Below are 19,963 nucleotides of genomic sequence, written 5' to 3'. Positions count from 1 at the left end.
GAAAGAGTATTGATTACTGTCTCCTCTTAGCCTTTTGTGAGCTGTTGGATAGTGTTTGATTTTTCTATAAACATCAGTTGTTTCTTATTGGGCGAAATCTCACAAAAACTCAAAAGAAAAGTTATTTTTAAATCAAGTGTTTTTTATTTGATTTTTATCTTATTTTATTCAAAATATGATCATTTCTGTTTCTTGATTTTGGAGTGAAATATGGCCCAGACATGGTTTTTGAAATTTGATCTACCATTTAGTGTTTACTTGAATTAGTTACCATATTCCATGTTTAATTTCTGTGTGATTGTGTGTAGTTGAGACATTACAGGTTCTGGTAAACGACAGTCTAGGAGGAGCGGTGCAGGATGGCGTATGTGCGGCGGGGCCCGTGACTTTGCCACGACGGGCGGAAACCTTCGGAGGCTTTGATAGTCACCAGATGAACATCTCAAAGAGTAAAGGTGGGTGTGTTTTCCACGTGGGAGTGTGCGTGAGAGCATTTTTGCGATGCCACTTGTGTGCATGGGTGTTTGTTCCAGGTGAGTCTGATTGTGTTTGATCTCCTGCAGATGGAGACAGAGAGGAGACGGAAGACTCTGCAGAGCTCCGCAGGACTGAGTCAGACAGCGTTCTAAAGAAGGTACAAACGGGTCAAAAATTATGTGTTTATCAGAAAGATCATGATGGGAAAAATTTATTTTTTTGGCAGAGTAACATTGCTGCATGAAAAAGACAAGAAAAAAGGAAGCATTTGAAGTGAAAATAACATGGTTTCACCATGAGCTGAACAAAGGAAAAACAAATTATGAATTTGAATTACTGTTTTTAGAATCTCTCTCTCTCTCTCTCTCTATTTAATGTCTAACTCTTAAAAAAAAAAAAAAACTATATATATATTTTTTTTTATTTGTGTATACATAAAAAAAAAGCAATATAGATACATAAAGTTAGTCCAATGTCTTATTTCAGTCTGGACACTTTGACATAAAAACATTAAGAAATATTTAAGCAAATTTTTTTTTAAATATGTTAAATTCATAATATGTTTTTTATTTTCAATTATTTGTATTTTTTTTATTTTGTGCATATGTTAAAAAAATGCATTTGATATGCTATATAAAGATAAAGTTAGTTAAAATTATTGCAGAAGTCTAATTTTAATCTGGACATTTAAAAAAAAAAAAAGAAACATTGTAATTTCAAATGATTAGGAAATATTTAAGATTCTACATTATTTCTAGACCACTAAACAAATCAGCAAATTAACAGTGCAGATGGCATAACTGGTCAAATTAATAAAAATACATTTTTGGAATCTGTTTAATATTTGATATAATAAATGCATTTGTTGTATATACATATTTTATAAGTACACTATTAAAAAAATCTTTTGTTCACTCTTATTACAAGTGCTGTTCTAAGATGTGTTCCCATTACCATCTAATTCGTTAGTCATCAGTGTATCACCATATGCTCAAACCATTAAGTGCTGAGCATCAGAATATATGTCTGCTGTAGCACTCATTACCTGAAGTGAACTGGAGGTTTACACACACTCTCATCACAGAACATAACTGTATAGTAACTTGATAATGAGGACACATTAAGACTGTCCTCTGCTTTACAGCAGCAGAGTAATGAGAACTGTCATCACAGCGTCTTATTCCCGGCAGGTCCTGCGGTACCCTGTCAAAGAGCACATGAATTGCTTATTATTGATTTATGTACGGTAGCCTCTTACCCAGTGCACTGACCATGTGACTGCCTCTCTCTCCCACAGGCAAGCAACGCCAACCCCCTGCTCCTACTCAAGAGGAACAACGAGGTAAGTTTTTCTGTTTAGACACAGCTCAGAACAGATTTCAAGATCAGGTCAAAGGGGAATTGGTTTCAGTACCATGACCAGACACCCTAGCCATATTTACACTTTATAATTAGATTTCCTTCCCAAGCTGTGGTTTAGTGGTTAACTCATGTGCAACATGAGTTTGAGTTAGGATTGGATTATTTTCTGAATCTATCTATATCAGTAACACACACACACACACACGCACTTAACTGCATTTATTAAAAAAATGTGTAAAATCAATACAAATCTCTATTGATTTATTTTAAGTTATTTTTTCAATATGTACTAAAATGGTTCTGTATGTTATATATTCTATGTAATTATTATAATTAATCATTTATCAAATGTTAATATATTAAAATATTAAATATTTAAATATAAATGGTTTAATGTGTTAAATGATATAATTATATTAGTATTATATGTATTTTATATTGTATTAATGAAAATAAAGTATAATCTTTCTATAATTATGTATGTATATAATTATGTAAATGTATATGCATATAACACAAATGTGTTTGTATACTATTATAAATATTTTATAGATGTAATTATTTACAGATTAAATTATTTATAAAAGGTTAAAATATAAAGTGACAAGAAATTAGACTAGCTATCTGCATCTCATTTTTTCCCCCCAATCTTTTTATCCTCCCACAGCAGGTTCTTCAGAGCGTCGCTCAGCTCCATGACCTGCTGAACACATTACAGGTGAGTTATTTTCTTTTTGTCTTGTTAGTTCTCGCTCTGATGTTCAGGCCAGCAGCTCTCATCTGCAGCATGACAGAAGGACATTAAATTTCCAAATGCAGGGGTTTATTTTGCAGGCTTGTAATCAAGCAGAGTGCACTGTGGTGTATTAAGATGCACTCTGATAGATTTGTACCACTATTAAGTGGGTTATTGTCTGCCTTTCCCAAGACAGGTGCTCTATGGCCACCAGATGGGCCTGTTTCACTTGAAATTTGGTTTCGCACATTAATATTCTCACTTCAAGGCCTTTGCAGTTTAACAGCTTTACGTCTTTCCTGTTTGCATGCCGATTAAAACCGCTTTCTTTGCTCACCCTCAACATAGGCTGTTGTTATCCAGCAAGACACCTTCATCGAGGACCAGCGGCATGCCCTCAACGAACGCCCCCAGCCCTCTTCACGCCACCCATCCGTCTCGTCCCTCAACTCCTCCTCTTCCTCCTCCTCATCACGGCCCAGCTCACTAATCGAGCAGGAGAAACAGCGGAGCCTGGAGAAGCAGCGGCAAGAAGTCGCCAGCCTCCAAAAGCAGCAGGCTGCCCACGCCGAGGAGAGGAGGCGCAGGGAAAAAGAGTGGGAAGCGCGGGAGCGGGAACTGGCCCAGAGGGAGTCGCAGCAGCAGACCCAAGAGGAAGAGGTGCAGAGGAGATGGAAAGAGCTGGAAGAGGAGAAGCAAGACCTGCAGAGTAAAAAAGAAGAGTATCAGAGAGACCTGGCGCGGCTCAGAGACAGCCAGAAGAGACTGGAGAAAGAACGAGAGCAAGTGCAGAGAGAGACCGAGCTGATCAGACAAACAGAGGTTATTGTCACTTTTGATCAATTTAATGCACCCTTTCTGAATAAAAGTCTTTTGAATGGTACTATCTATTCCAAGTCTTCTGAATAGCTTTTTGTGAGGAACAAATTTAAATTTGAATCATTATTCACTGGAAATCCGCCCTAATGTTGCTTTAGCGTGTTCATGAAAGAAAGTGATATTTGATGCATAACTGAATCATTCCTTCGAGTCAGAAGACTCTGAAGCTTTAAAGCTTTGGTCTTCATTCATTATATGGAAAAGAGTGACTCACACCATCTTAATTTGTCCTTTTGCGTTCCACGAAAGAAAGTCACAAGGATCTGGAATGACGTGAGAGCGAGGACTGAAAACGAATCTTTTGCCCAATGTTTCATCAGCGTTTCAGTTTTCTATATAATCTCAATGGAAAATATGGTGAAGATGCGTTTGCATGTCATTATTCTGTGATGGTACAGTACTCTCGCACTATGTAATGTTGATTAGTTGAGAAAATCACTAATCTTTTCCATTCCGCCCCAAAATTACATAACTGTTCTGTAATAATGTGAAAACAAAAGGCCTGCACATTCCATTATGTAATTATATTCATCTTGATCTTCATCCTTAATATAGTTCCTTTTTCCTGAACCCTCAGAATGACTCAAAACTTAATAGCACTCGCAGTAACAACTTCTTTGGCAAAAAAAGAGGTTGTGTTTTTCATTTTGGTGTCATGTCTAAACAATTTTTAACAAGTTTTATTTGAATTTCTGCACCATCATCTGCAGGAATTAAGGAAGAACCGGACCCCTTCCACAACGTCTGAGGACTCCTCAAAGTTCCAGAGCACTGGTTCATTGGACCGTGACCCCTCAGAGGTGGAGCTCTCCTCGTCTCCGTCTGCCAGAGACTTCCTGTCCCGCATGGACTCCAAACGCAAAGGGAAGAACCTCAGTCTATTCTCCTCCAATTCAAGCCAGAAAGGCCAGAACAGCGAGGCGCAGAGCCAGATCCCCAGCCGCCTGCTACAGCTGGCCAAACCCAAGGAGAAGAAGGACAAGAAGAAGAAGAAGGGAAAAGGGCAGCAGAGCAAGACTGCAGGTAGAGTGTAGCTCATCATCACATTACATCTGCTTGAGTATTCAACATGAAATTCAAACAGACACCTTTTCCTTTCTCAATGAATCCCCGGTCTTATTGAGCACAAGTCATCTGTGCATGTTATTCTATTAAATGCTTGATTTCAGTGACCGGTTCTGAAACAGCTTTTCTGATGATTTAATGCTACATGGGTGGCGAGAAATAATAGAATTATTACTCAGTTCTCTGTAGTACTTGATTCTAATTGGTCAGCTACATAATTGTGGTCCAGTATTTTCATATAATTACCAATAAACCCAAATTAATTGGTTAATTAAATTAATATTTGTGTATTTGTTTAGTTTTTGTATGAAGATTATTTGTTTGGTTCATCATTTGGAATACTTTGTTTTAATAGATTTTATTTTATTTATTGTATTATTTTTCTTTTTTTTATATTTATAGATTTAATTGGGTTTTTTTGGGGGGGGATGGAGATTATTTAATTTCTCCTTTTAACATTTTCTTGTTTAACTTTACATAGTTTTTAGTTTTCTTGTATAAAGGTTATTTATTTTATTTTATATAGATTTATATACATTTTTTATATTTTGTATGAAGATTATTTAATTTGTTTTTTACCTTTTTAATTTCATTTTATATAGATTTTAGTTTAGTTTTTTTGTATGAAGATTATTTGTTTCATTTTTTTTTATATGGAGACTATTTGTTTGATTTATATGTAATTTTACATGGGGTTTAATGTTTTTGTATGAATATTATTTATTTTATATATCCTTTATTTTTATTTATTTTTTGTATGGAAATTATTTTATGTAATTTATGTAGATTGTTTTTTTTTTGTTTGTTTGTTTTTGGATTGTTTGTTTGGTTTATCTTTTCGATATTTTTTTTATTTAGAGATTTAATTGTACATATATTTTGTTTGTTTGAAGATTAGCAATGAAAATAGTCTTCAGTGCTGACATGCCATTAGTCAATTACTCCAGTTACTTATTTGAAACATAGTCATGAATTAAGCATAATCATGTACAGTCAGTCGTTTCGTGATCATGACTGGCTGACTATACATTTTCCCATTCGTATCAGCTTTTACAATCCGTTCAAATCCTGACAGATGAAATAAACTCTCACCCCACACTGTAATTATACCACTGAATATTGTTTTCACTTAGAAATATGACACATCATGTAAGTTCAATGTATTGTAAATGCTATTTCATGTTGGTATTGCAATTACTTCTAAAAGTTCAGAAGTAAAACGAGTTTTTCTCTCTTTGCAGATTCTCAGAGCGCTGTGGTTCCAGACTCTACCCCGGACGGAGAGATCTTTTTCTGCTGATTCGGCCCCCTCTTCATCTTTCACTATCCCACAATGCCTCCAAGCAGGGCTGCTGGTCTCTGGTTGTGGACTTGTAAACCGGAGTTAGAAGCCACATACCTGTGGTCTCGAAGGGCGTTAGGCCTGGACAGGAAGTTTAAACTGATTGTTTCCTGTGACCTGATTTTCAGCGGCCAGCATACTGCACGTTGCCTTCCATCCCTCACATACACCTATGAACGCAAGCAGGGGCCTGGAGCAGGAGTTTGGGGAACAGAACATGTCAGATAAACCCACTGCGGGCACTTTTTCACACAGACTTCCTGTGAAGATCAAAAAGAGATTTATAACAGCAAGAGGCATCACGCTGAGAGACAGCTGGCTTTCCAACGACCGCAAAAGTCGCTTTCTGAAGGACATTTGACTAATGAACATACTAATAATCAAAGTGAGTGAACTCAAAGTGCAGTTGGCAATGCAGTGATTAAGTTTCTATGTTTCCATCCTTTTTCTTTCATCCCTGCCATGTTACAATGTGCCTCACCAATATAGTCTTTTGGACCAGACTTGGTTTATATACAGTCCCAAGGTTTTATTTCTTTTAAAAAGGTCGCAAAATACTGTTTATGAATAGAAGGGATGCTTTTGAAAACATTTTAGTGAGCACGACAGAAATGGAAGTGCAAAAGAGTGTAAGAATTGTTTTTTTAATTAATTTTGTTAATTACTTTTCCAGTCCTAAATGACTGAAAGAGAAAATGAAAATTCATGATTCACTTTGTTGCGACTCTAAAGGCTTCACAAACCCCACAGACGTTTTCTTTTTTTCTTCTAAACCTCAATGCAATTTTAATCCTTAGCACTTTATAAGCAGACGTCGAGTGGGAAAAAATGGCTGGCTTTAAAACGAGACAATCGATCAGCTCCACTTAACTGGTAAACGGCCTCCTTTGTACGTGTGAGGTTTTATTTGATAATCTTTTACTGTACCATATGAATGTTATGTAAATTTGTTCAACCAAACACATAGCTAGCTTTCACGTTAAGCTACCAAAAGAGCGGGTGTTTTAACTGCAGTATTTTTGTCTTTTTAAGGTTCAAATTGAGCGAGATGAGGGATTCGGCTTTATGTAGGCTAACAAATTCAAGTTGTATTAGCCACAAAGTATCGCAGTTCTACGCTCAAGCCAGAAATGTTGATTTGACAGGCCAATGTGGTAAAAGTATGAATATACATTGTGTTTGTGTATTAAACGCCTGGTTTGTACTCTCTAATCACTAGATTTTAGCCAAACAAAAGCCCTTGCCTGCTGGCCAGGCGAACCGTTCTGCTGAACATAAGGAAATATTTTAAGAAAGGGGAAATTGTGCAGATAAAAAATGTTAATTTAAGCTTTCTGCTCTGTTTTTATTTTCTTGCCATTAAACTTCTACCTAACACGCCTCTCTAATACATTAGAGTGATGAATGCCTCATGATTCATTTATTGATCAGTTCCCTCTGACCTCTTGGGATCTAATTCATACGTCCAAGAGATTTTTATTATCTGTCAGCATATTCCCATAGCTGCTGACGCTGACATTCTGTTATGGTGCTAAACTGAGAATTGAAATGCCTTAACCAATAGAGGGCGGTGTGTCCGCTCTGATTTCCACAGACACTTCAAACTCCCCAAACACAATGTTTTGTCGGATAATTGAGTAATGTTGAGAAATTTCATGCTCACGTTCAACTAGCCTTAAATATTCCCCAAATCCTACAGTGTTTTTCAGTTCCTTTTTATCGCCAATTCTTCCTTCAGGGAAACACATCATTCAAGATGAATTATTACTAGCACAATTAAAGCTAGTCGGAAGTATTCTCGCTCATTTGGCTCATATTGGCTGGCATAAGAAATGCTCTAAAGATAAATCCAAATCATCCCGTTAATGCAAATCAAACGTACGTCTGCTTCACGCAATGGACATTATGTAGACACTATATTTAATTAAAATTTTTCAAAAGTTAAATTGATTGTTCTGCTGACACAACATTTAAAATACTTTTTTTTTTTTAAATCCTGGTGTCAAAATTGTTTTTGTGAAAATTACACTGCTTTTATCCCTCACAGTCTCGTTTTCATTCACGAAAAATTAAACATGGCGTCTACCATCATTAAGGTCCGTGGTTAGTAAGAGGTACCATAATTTCTTGTCACATTTTGTGTAAAAAAAAAACGGCAAAATACCACAAATACTGTAAATATCTGTAATGTACAAAAAAAAAATTGTAAAAGTATTAATTATGGATTTTTGTTTGTGTGTGTGTGCTTTGATTTAAAGCTTTTTATAACTAGCTTCATTTATTTCTTGTCACATTTTGTGTAAAAAAAAAACGGCAAAATACCACAAATACTGTAAATATCTGTAATGTACAAAAAAAAATGGTAAAAGTATTAATTATGGATTTTTGTTTGTGTGTGTGTGCTTTGATTTAAAGCTTTTTATAACTAGCTTCATTTGTCAGCATTCTCTGTGTTGGAGACATGAAAAGTGTACATTAAAAAAAATCTTAAATAACTATTGTACATCAGCCTGTGTTCATGTTTATTTTTTTGCTCGGGTTATAGAGAGTGTGAGAGATACAATAGATAGATACAAATAATTTATATTTAAATCACATATATTTCACATAGTATAACTTGTTGATGATGATAGATAGATAGATAGATAGATATATAGATAGATAGATAGATAGATAGATAGATAGATAGAAAAACAAAACAAAAACAAAAAAAGCTGTGGTTGCCAGAATTTACCATAAAAAATACGGTAGCAACATTTTTGGTTTTATGGCTTTGGAAGTTCTATTGAAGTTCTGAAATCTGTTTAGTATCTTTGTAATACTCTGATAACCACATGATGAACCAAAATTCATCACAAGCAGCTTTTCCTCAAGCTGAGAACAAAAATACTTATATAGAAGGTTTGCTGTGACATTCACACAAATACTAAACACCATTTTACAGTCTTTTTACCGTTAAAATCACAATTCTTTTTTACAGTAAGATTAAGTCTTAATTGTCAGACTGAAGCCAGCTGTTCAGAAGCCATGCTTGATTGAAGCACCTGTTGCTACTTTCTCTTCCTCCTGTCTGGTCTAGCTCAAGGTTTCCCAGCGACAGACACCAACGTGAGTCCATTTGTCCTGCTTTGAGCGAAGCGACTGCCTCCTAAATGTGTTTTTTTCTTTCACAAGGTTGGTTGGATGTGTTTGAAGGGGGGCCATGGCATCTTTCCCGTTTGGACTCCATTGACTTTGTCTTTGTTCCTGTTGCCAAGCTACCCTGCTCTTTGGCAAGCACAAAGGTAGGAAACAGTGCTTGAAGGTAATGCTAAGCTGAAAAGAACTAGTTCCTTGTCAGATTAAAGACTGGATGTTCATTTTTCTGCTTGTTTACAAGGTGATTTTATCCAGCCCTGGAGGAATGTTCTCATCTTTATCCAGATAACTTAAATCCAAGTCTTGGTGGCTTTAGCTAGGGATACACTTGTGTTTGTCCTTGTTCCTGAAGAATTAAGCATTTTTTCTTTTGGGAGTTGCTCTTAAAGAAGCTCAGATATCTAGTTTAAAGTGCATCTCATTGGTTTTTCCATTTTTGTCTCCTGCATTGTGACCTTTTCTAGGACTTGCCATCCGTCAACTCCCAGTAATGTCATGTTTTGTATTTGTGAAAGATCCCTCAGTATCTGTCATTGTTGTCCCATTTTGTCTATCTGTTGATTGGGTTTTGCTGTACCATCTCTCTTTCTCTTGCTTTCCAAAGAAAACAAAGGATCCACATGCAACCTAGAGAAACCTGAGCCTTTGTTACGCGCTGACAGTCCATGTATAAATATCAGTTGTATGTCAGGGAGAACAATAGCTCTGTGCTGCTGGTGTTTTCTGATACATGAGGGACTGTGGCCTTTTATGTGCCTAGAAGAACAGCGCTCATGAAATTGTTGTTGGGTTTCCTTGGGATAAGGTTGTGCTGGCTATCCGATGATTTCCATTCGCATGTGACATCTCACTTTGTATTGGCGCGGATGCTAGAATCTCTAGAAAGAGTTTAATAAAGCCGTTAGAGAGCAACGGGACATTTCATTAGGTCCACTCAAGACTGCCATTCAATGAGCAAGAAAGTGTTGATGTATTAGGAATTAGAAATTAGGAAATTTCTGTAAATCTACTTAGTGATACTATTAAAGCACATGAGATGGTTGTTCTTGAGGTCATGTAGAGGTTTAATGGTCTGACTCATCATGGTGCAGACATTTATTATTGCTAAAGTCCACAGAAACATGTCAAGTGTAATTTAATGTAATGCTCAAAAATTAGATGAAGGATACTCTCAAGCAGTGTTGCCAAGTCTGCGGTTTTCCCATGGAATTTGGCTACTTTAACACTGTTGCCACGGGTTGAAGCAACCCCAATAATGCGTATTTTATCCCCGGAACGTGATTTTTAACGGGGGACCCCTCTTGAAATGTGATTGGGCTAGTTTTGAGTAACAGTTTGGTGGGTTTTGTTGTGAAAACCTGGCAACCCTGCTCTCAAGTAGGGATGCATGATATATTGGTTAACCAATAGATGGATGGATGGATGGATGGTTATTTAATCGTTTATTTATCATCTAGCCCTCAGGTAATTTTACAAATTAAATGTTTTCTTATATGAAATGTAATGTATTAACTCAATGTGTCTAATAGCTACAATAAATGAATGAACGATGTTAAATGTAACATTTAGCAAATTTAAAAATGCATTTTTTTTGTACTGTATGTTGAGATGCCTAAATTCACTTGTAGCAATTATTAATATCAGCTTTTAGAGTTTTAATCATTTTAACATTTTATTTACTTAATTGTTTTCCAAGAACCAACCCAAGCTATTGTTTGATTTAGAGTTTGTTTTACGATTAGAGTAGTTTAGTTAGCCAGACTGGCCTTGTAAAACCACCATCTCGTGCCAGCCTGTAAATCAACGTGACCCTTCGCTCTCTGTTCCGTTTATCTTTCTCATGCTGCCCCACGTGCCCATCTATCTCTCCATCTGTAGTTGTGATATTGTGGCACTCTATCACTGTCTGCGGTGCTGCAGTGAGGGAGGATGCGTCTCATTCGTCTGTCTCCCCTCCCCCGGCCAGCGGTCCTGATGAGAGAGACTGCGGTATTTGCACTTCATCATTCGGTTTCCTGCCGCCCCTTGGCTCTCATCAGCTGTAATCGTATTTCACCTGCTACCTTAAATCAGGAAGCCTCTTGTGTGCATCGCTGTTGGGGTTTGTTGCAGCTCTTCACTCTATTTGCAGTCATTGTTCTTGGAGCAGGACAGACAAGAACAAAGAAATCCATCATTCCTTTACACATTTATCTAATTTCTCTTTTTCTAATAAGATGAATTAAGAGTAACGGGACATTGCAATTTTTAAATCTTAACACTTTTGCGTGGACGACAACAAAAATGGACAGGAAGCTGAAGGGAAAAAAATTCTTAATAGTAGTATTTTATTTGTCAATTTAAACATTTACTGTTTTAAAGCAATAACTAATGAACTTACATTGACCTTTGAATAGCAGATGCATATAACATTTAACTTTTGTATACAATATTTATTGCAAATTATTTTACTAATTGTGCATTATCGATTGACAATGCTGTTGGTAGATTTTGGAGTGCTTCTTTAAATCAGCTACGCAGATCTAATGCTTCCCTACTATATACTATATAGTATGTGAAAACGGTAGGCTACACAGAAGTTGCGTCCCAAATGACGCACTATACACTATGCACTCATCTACTATGTACTTATGCACTATGTACTCAACCATGTATAGTATGAATTATATAAGGTTATTTTGTCATTCATATTTGGAGTCTCATAGTCCCTCCCCCTTCGGTACATAATTAAAGCTGCGACAATTGAGTGCATGATGTGTCCAACACTCCACACTTCATTTTTTCGGTTATTTAAGTGCATCATCCGGGTATTTAAAGTGCAATTTTTCTTTTTGGAATTTTCAGTGTGAACGCACTACTCGCACTATTTATACTACAAAACGTCATAGAATAGTGCATAAGTACGCGATTTGGGACGCACATAGAGTAGTATGTCCAAATTCATAGTATTTGAAGAACTGTAGGTGGAAAGTACCCGGATGATCTGCTACTTCCAGTGAGATTTTGAAGCTCTCATTCAATGGACACGAATGAAGCTACGAGAGAAGATAAATGGCAGTGAAGCAGCGCAATTGACGCTGGTAGGTCATGTAACGGTAACAAAATGCCGAAAATAGTACATCCGAATTTCTTTCATACTATCCATATTCATATATAGAACATGCTTTTTTTTAACGGTCACGAAGTTTGTTCAAATTCACATGTAGTACCAACTCAGTTAGCAATCATTTTCGGATGCACTGAAACTTTTTTTTTTTAAGTTGTCACAGCACATTAACACATTGAGGCATGGCAATTCGTAACATTTTGGCAAATTGCTGGATAATTCATATTGATTTGCACAATCTCATCGGCCTAGGCTACTGTATGTAGCCTGCGTTTTTGTATGATCTGCTCACACCCCAGTGACTGTTTAGGGGCGGGCCTTTTTCTACAAATCTTACGTTTTGTATGATTCACATCGTACAAATTCATACGAAATCGCCACCTTGTAAAATGGCTACATTTCCTTTGAGATCAGGTTGATGAGATGCTGAAAACTGGCAAAAATGTAACAGTGGCTAAAGACGTCAGTCTGCATGTGTATACTAACAATTAAAACAATCGTGGAAGTATCTTTGCGATTCTCTCGCGATTAATTTTGTTATAATTTAAAATAGCATATTAAATGATCTTTAGTAGATTCACTGTACTTAATTATTAGCCTACCTTCCGTAGAGTGGAACTGTTAAAAATCAAATGGCTGCCCTATAAATGCTTTCCACAGCTTTGGAAAATCCCTTGATAACTTATTCTCTGGTGCTTTATATAACAAGACGTATTATTCCTTTCCATTTAAAGCAGACCGTGAATATCGCAACACCCACATAACGTGAAGAGTCAGAGCGACTGCCTCCGACTCCCTGACCCATCCTGACTGGTGTTCCCAAAACCGAGCCAAAAACTAGCAAGAATAAAGAGGTGGAGTGATGAGAGACGAGAAATCTCCCTCTCCTCTAACAGGAAAGGAAGCTATTATACAAAAATCTTCTCCCAGCCAGGGCCACAATAAGACCCAACGGTTAAGACATGCATGCGGTGGATAGGGCAGTATTGTTCCCCGGCCCCCTCTCTCTATTATGGCTGTCAGCCGCTCTCTTTTAATGTGCCTGTTTTGAGGGAGATTAGAGCTGGGTGATGGGGCCGTTTGGCCGGTCGTTCTGGGTTCTTTGAGAAGCTTCTGTGTGGTGATTGTGAGCGCTGGGCTATTCCATTAGTGTCAGGATGACTGAGTCCTCGCTGGAACAGCCACACAGAGCTCGGCTTCTCTAGTCAGCAAGCAGGAAATTTCAATTGGACCGGCGGCCCCGTCACAAAGTATCAAATGGCAAGTCAGCTCTGGCATTAATGCCGGGGAAGAATGCATTGGCCCAGTCTGTGCTCAGCTCATCACGAGGCAAGAGTGGAGGACTTCGCTGCATTCTTCCATTCTATGATGTTATGCGGGGGAATAAATGAAACATTTATATATCTGAAACCTTTATATCTCTATAGAGGGAAGTGTTTCAGAATGATTCAAACCGGTAACTATTCACAGTGGTTCCCAACTTGGTGGTCGATTTAATAAAGGTTGCGGAGCTCACTTTAGTTTGTGGGTTATAAATAGGGATGAAGTCTCGCCCGACTGGAACAATGCTTTATGGTCTCTGGTGTTTCTAGTCAAATTAACTTATTTTCTGAACTGATAATATAACGTTAAACCTATGAAAATGGTTTTAAAAAGCACATGGCACCATAGTTTCATCACTTTACAGTGTCGCAATGACCGTCTTTTCACAGTAACTCACCTGTCATAATTTAATGAGTAGGAAGATGACATGAAGTGACGCGAGGTTAGCTGCATTGAAAACGGATGAGGGCACATAGAGTATATACAGGTATTGTACAGTATTTTAACTTAACCATGCTGCAAACCATGCTCGTTTTCCTTTGTCATCGTTTCTGCAAGGCATACAGCGCCGGACATGAACAGATTTGCTGGTACACAAAACAAGTACTTTACAGGAATTCCTTAAGCTTATTTCTGTTACTGCTGTTGCTGTTTTTTTTTTTCTTTCTCATTTTAACATGGGTTTCTGGAGACCAGAACACGAGAAGTGAAGGTGCGTTCACACCAAATCATAATTACCGTGATTACGAGATACCAAATTTTAAGAGCATTCACGTCCTCGTAGATCTCGTAATTAACCGAGAGTTTTCTGAGAGCTACAACTTGTACCACCAGACCACCTCAGATTCATTAGGCGCTATATTTAGGCATTGATAGTGTGATAGTTCTGAGTTCGAGTCCAAGGGTGTGAACAGCTCCAAGTAGAATGTCACGTGTTGTCATCTCGAAATCATAGTAATTACAACATGGTGTGAATGCAGCATTAGAATCCATCATGGCAGCGCTCATCGGTTATTCAAGAAAAAGGTGGCTAAGCGCAGCGCTGCTTTGTTTACAGAGTTACCAGGAAAACTGCTATATTTCTTCTGTTCCATAAGTGCCACCTGCTGTCAGACAGTGGATTTACATTTTCATTCAGTCTGTCTGCCATTTTTGTTCAAGCCAATGCAAAAATCAGACCGAATTTTTATGCACTGTTGTAAATTTTAACTGGTTGATGGTAAATAGGCTCATGTGCAAACTTTTTTATTTTTTTTAATTCCCCATTTAAAATATGGCCATTTTTAATGTCATTATTTCAGTGTTTCTGCTGTTGTTGCATTTATTAAAAACTTCATTAAAAAAATTTGAATGTTAAAATAGAGGTCCTCTGGAAAAAAGGTTGGGAACCACTGCATTAAAAGAACTGACTCAGAGTCATTACTAAAAAAAACAAATGACTCGTACGTTTCTAGAATCTAGTTTCTAGTACTCTAACTGCACTCTAACTGTATGTTTTTGATTCACTAAAGTAATATGGTTTGTGAATCAGAGTACACTTTTGAGTTAAAACTGTTTAGTTCATTTAACAACAACAACAAAAAAAAGAACCAATTCATACAAGTCATTTGTTTTGGAGCTCAAACTGTACTAGTTGCTCTGTATGTTTTTGATTCACTAAAATTACACTCTTTACACTGTATGCGTTTAATATAAAAGAACCAGTTCACTCAAGTCATTTGTTTTAGGACGCAGACAACATTGTTTGCCTTGTATGTTTTTGATTCATTAAAAGAACCAGCTCAAGAGTTATTTATTTGTGAATTGAACTACACCGAATTCGCAATGACGTTTTGGATCACTAAAAAGAGAAGGCTATTATTTAGGCTATTTTGCCGTGACATTTGAAACTTCAACATAAACGGTGGTGCTATAGAACAGGGGAGAATTTATTGGAGTACTGTTGTAATTGAATAAATGTTCTCAAAAATTATACCGTTTACACACCTATATTTTTATGTAGACCTCCAAAATACATGTTTTGCAGCTCATCATGGCTGCTAGTTGTCCATTTTGTTTACAAGAAATCAAATTACACTCCCAAATACATTTTGAAAGACATTTCAGTAAACCCTATATTTTATGGCAATCCATTAATAAATATGGTGTGAACATTGTGACCATTTAATGTTAATGTCATTCTTTTTAATGATAAATGTTTTTATCTGGGTCAAAGCTGAATTTGTCTTGCCCACTTGGTGAAGCACCTGTAGGCAAACAAACTTTTGAGAATGGAGAATATGAAATGTTTTGCTAGGCGTGATTTAAGTGCTTCCTGTTGGGAAAGGCTCCATGGTTACAAGGCTGTTGACACTCAATAGCTGATGTCTGTGAGCCGGGAATCTTCTCGCTGACAACTGCTTGGCAAATACCACTACACAGTGAGAAATGGGACAGGAAGAGTGGCAAAAAAGGTGGTGAGTAAATGTAGTTTTTGAAACTAGGATCGGTAAACTGAGGCATTTTAGGTATGTGGCTTGCACAAAGTGTGTAGCCTTATGCACAACACTTTTTTTACGATTGAGATTTACTATTGGACATATTGGACATTTATTCACCATCACCTGTATGACTTGCTTGCTTTTCCTTGGAACACAAAAGGTGAATTTTTGAAGAATATCCCGGCCACTCTTTATAAAACGAGGGCTGAAACTTTCAAGCATCAAAAAGGATACAAGACTCAAACGCTAAATTTCAAATCTTCTGAAGTCATGAGATTTTTGTGAGGAACAGACCAAATGTAAGATTTAAAAAAAAAAAGATATTTTAAGATTTTAGATATTTACTGATAATCTTCCTCCAATTAGCTGTTAACTGGATAATTGAGCCCGTTAAGTTGAACCCGAATCAAATCAGTCTGACTTGTGAACCAATCATTCACACTATGAACTGATTCATCTAAATTGAAAAGAATTTGTTCATGAATCAGACTTCATTAGTTCTCTACTAGATCAAGGGTGGATTTCAAGCTTTTTAGTGAATTGTCACTACTTTTATTATGCTGTTTTGTTATTTTGGAGCTTGTCAGCCCTAGTCCTCCACTTTTAGTCCAACCTCTGCGCTTTACTATTGCCATTCTCCATCTTCCCCTTCCCTTCAACAGTCTATGCCTCCACAAGTCCTTTCAAATGCTAATTTATATAGAGGACAGGAATGAGGGGGGTAACGTCCAAGCTCAAACTCTTGTTGTAGATCCTTTCTTTGACCGGTAATCTTTCAGAGGCCCTTTTTGGGACCGAGACAGCGATGCCAGAAGGCCAGCGAGCTCTTTCCTAGGCTTTACAGGAAATTATCTGCATAGAAATGTAACCTTCAGAGAGACAGGAGAAAGGAAAGGTGAGAAAGGTATAGCTGATGACTCAAAGCACACGCTCGCGTCTCGGCTTGGCTCTGCCTGGCTGCCCCCGTAGACCCTGAAGAGTACAGCTTGTCTTGTGACAGGTGCTATTCCCCACGGGAACCGGGCCAAGATGGGCTGCACGGTCTGTAATGCAGTGTGGAAAGTGCTCATTAATGGTAAAGGATTTCTTAAACTCGAGCATGAATTCTTCAGAAGATTATTCATGCACCATAAGCAGTGTTAAATGTTAATTGTGTTGAACTTTTAGAGGATATCGAGTGTTTTGACATGAGGCCAGAGGGTTCACGTCCACGGCACAGGGCGGCTCTGAGGCAGCTTAGCTCTGGGACGGCTGTTTTAATCCCTTCCACTTGACTGGACCTCTTCTGCCTGGCTCTAGCTAAAGAAAGGCTTTTACAACATTTTAAGTGCATCTGAATCCATGCATTTATAGATTCTTTGCAAAAAGGCAAGCTCTGTTTTGACTTTGTTTATAGATTTTCACATCCTACCACTGGGTTATTGACTGTATTTCATTTATATGCAGGTGGTGAGTCCAGTTGTTATTGCTTCTATTCCTCCAATATTGGACGATGTTGCCTCAGGGCAACATTGCATGAAAAAGAATAATAATAAAGGGACGATTTTAAATAAACAAACAAAAAAATTTTTTTAATTGAAATTTAAGTTACACAACATGTTGATGGCCATTTTATTTTTATTTTTGTATGGTATACTGCTTGAAGGACATTTTAGATTTGCCAGAAAGTGAACTGCTTGTCACTGTATAACATGTATAACATTTTATGTTAACACAAAAAAATCTTTTGATAAAATTACTTTTTGAAGTGTCATTTATTTAAACTCCAAAACATTTATTAAATTATATATATTTATATATAATCTATATAAAAACTTATTTAATTTTATTAAATGGTTTAACAAAATAGTTTTTGACTTGAGGGGATTATTTCCAAAAATTCCATATAATTTGGAATTTCCAAGTGTTTCATATTTTAATATCTCCGTGTGTGTGTATGTGTGTGTAATAAAAAAATGTGCAAAGCTGTAACTGGGGCGGCACCCTAAGGTACAAAAGCTAAAAGGTACATCTTCGTACATTATTTAACCCTAAATGATACATATTAATACTTTGCAAATACGTAATAGTACCTTTTGAAAGTGTGCCGCCCCAGTGACAGTTTTGTGCCTTTTTTCCTGAGAGTATACTGCATGCATTGTTTTTCAATTCTGCTCCTGCAGGACCCCCAGCACTGCACATTTTCAATGTTTGGCTTGGAGAGGCACTGACACAATGAGATTAAAACCCAGATAATGTTCATCTGATGCCACAGAAACGTTTGCTGGGAGAGAGACCTTACCTCGCCGTTACACAATCTCTCCGTCTCCTGATCACAATCTTGCACAGCACGTTACTCTGATTGTGAACGAGACGCCTAACAAATTGCTGCCATTGGCTGTTTTGTTAATTGGGTTTAAACTGACAAAATTGGAGGAGATCACATTTAAAAATCAAGCATGCTAGCTGCATCTGGCTTGTCGACCTCATCAAAGTCCGATAAGAGACGCCCATTTTCTCTACAATGAAACGGAGCGTCTGATCATGCCAGAGAGGCTTGTGGCTTCAGGGCTCTGGGTAATTAAGCTAGCTAATAGTGTGTGACTAATTAGGATGATAGTTCATTCTTTCAAGCTCTTTACACAAAACAAACAATGGCACAGTGTCTGCGACGAGCTCGTCTTTTCATGTCAGGTCTGCTTTTGTCTTTGCAATGGATTTGTTGGTGTCTCTTCAACAGCTTCCAGTACAGAACATCCTCGCTCTTGCAAAAACACTCAACCCAAGATGTGGTCCACTGGTTTTTGAGAGCACGTTGGCAGGGAGAACACTACTAGCATTCAGAATTTTGACGTGGATTATATATTACACTTTGTTCTGAGCAGTTTACACTTACACAATGTCATGTCCCTGCCAACTGATTGACAAATGTTAATGTACCGTCACACGAGGCTGGCTGCAATCTAACCTCTCTCGTTCCCCGTCGAGAGAGGAGGTGACGGGGAGGTCATTGAAGCGGGAAGAGTTATTCTGCTAACCGCTGGAGTGTGGCGAGGATGTCATGCCGTGTTTCTGTGCTGCTGGCTGTCATGCTGACGGCTTCAGAAATGTAAGAAACTGAAGGAAAGAAGTCCTCAGTCTCACTGACCTTCATATATAGGAAGTCAATTGAATGATTTAGCTCAGTGGGAAACCTTGGATTATTGCGATGTAGAGTTCATTAGCTGCATGTACTTCATTAGTCTGAGCTTTGCTTGTTGATTGCTAGCTGAAATTTAAGCCTAATTTGTGTTTTGGTGGAAAAAACTGAACTGTACAATAAGAAGTGGGGTCATCAGGTTTAATTAATGCCAACTGCACACAAGGCAGGAGGTTGTTGCCTTGTTACATTAGATTATTTTTACCCTATTTCAACCATCTATCTTAAATTCATTTGTTTACATATAATGAATTATTTATTCTTATTTGGCTAATTTTATTTGCATTTTTTTTTATTTCACCTATTCAATATTTATCTAATTATTTAACACTTATTTAGTCTTATTGGTATTTATTAGTTACTTACTAATTTACAAATTTTATTTTATTTTATTTGTTTTTTTAATATTTATTCACTGATTTATTTTTTATTTATCCATTAATTTATATTTAGAATTTATTCTATTATTCTTAATTGTAATTATTCATTACTAATTATTTACTTCTTAATTTACTAATTGTATTTTTTCATTTAATTTGATTTATTTTTCTATTTATATACAATTTACTTATTTATTCTTGCTGATATTAATTACTTAGTTTTATCTCTATTTTATTTCTATTTATGAATTTTTATTTAGTCAGTCTATCAGTGAATGTGCTTGAAACCACATTAATACATTACCAGAAGGCCTTATGGGTAATTCTCCCAGTCTCAGCAACAATAGTGTGTTAAACCAGTAAGTTTTGTATGGTCACTAAGAGCACTATGTGTGTACTTTTGGAATCATTTTGAGTTAGTTAAAATTCTTTGGCTTCTAAATTCAATAGTTGAGATTTTTTTTTTCTTTCCATTAGTGTTATTTTCCATATAGTGT

The 19,963-nt window shown here is 36.9% G+C and overlaps 2 protein-coding genes across 7 annotated transcripts in view; both read left to right on the top strand.

Annotated features, from left to right (window-relative positions):
- The window catches only part of LOC107701631 (A-kinase anchor protein 13-like), a 68,915-nt gene extending 60,904 nt beyond the window's left edge, over window positions 1-8,011 (top strand). For all 6 annotated transcript variants that reach the window (XM_016503711.1, XM_016503703.1, XM_016503694.1 and 3 more), the window contains 7 exons: window positions 309-455; window positions 564-634; window positions 1,775-1,819; window positions 2,507-2,557; window positions 2,924-3,397; window positions 4,165-4,477; window positions 5,761-8,011. In XM_016503711.1, the coding sequence (XP_016359197.1) occupies window positions 309-455; window positions 564-634; window positions 1,775-1,819; window positions 2,507-2,557; window positions 2,924-3,397; window positions 4,165-4,477; window positions 5,761-5,819 (1,160 nt within the window). In that variant the 3' untranslated portion in view covers window positions 5,820-8,011. The remainder of the gene's footprint in view (window positions 1-308; window positions 456-563; window positions 635-1,774; window positions 1,820-2,506; window positions 2,558-2,923; window positions 3,398-4,164; window positions 4,478-5,760) is intronic.
- An 885-nt stretch (window positions 8,012-8,896) lies between these two features.
- Window positions 8,897-19,963, top strand: part of LOC107701621 (cytosolic carboxypeptidase 4-like) — a 237,154-nt gene continuing 226,087 nt past the window's right edge. The window contains exon 1 of the mRNA XM_016503665.1: window positions 8,897-9,145. Within this exon, the coding sequence (XP_016359151.1) occupies window positions 9,014-9,145 (132 nt within the window). The 5' untranslated portion in view covers window positions 8,897-9,013. The remainder of the gene's footprint in view (window positions 9,146-19,963) is intronic.

Source organism: Sinocyclocheilus anshuiensis, unplaced genomic scaffold, assembly GCF_001515605.1.
Source record: "Sinocyclocheilus anshuiensis isolate Anshui unplaced genomic scaffold, SAMN03320099.WGS_v1.1 scaffold729, whole genome shotgun sequence".
Taxonomy (NCBI): domain Eukaryota; kingdom Metazoa; phylum Chordata; class Actinopteri; order Cypriniformes; family Cyprinidae; genus Sinocyclocheilus; species Sinocyclocheilus anshuiensis.
The sequence above is the reverse complement of the archived record's forward strand: the minus strand, read 5'-3'. Positions and strand labels throughout refer to the sequence as shown.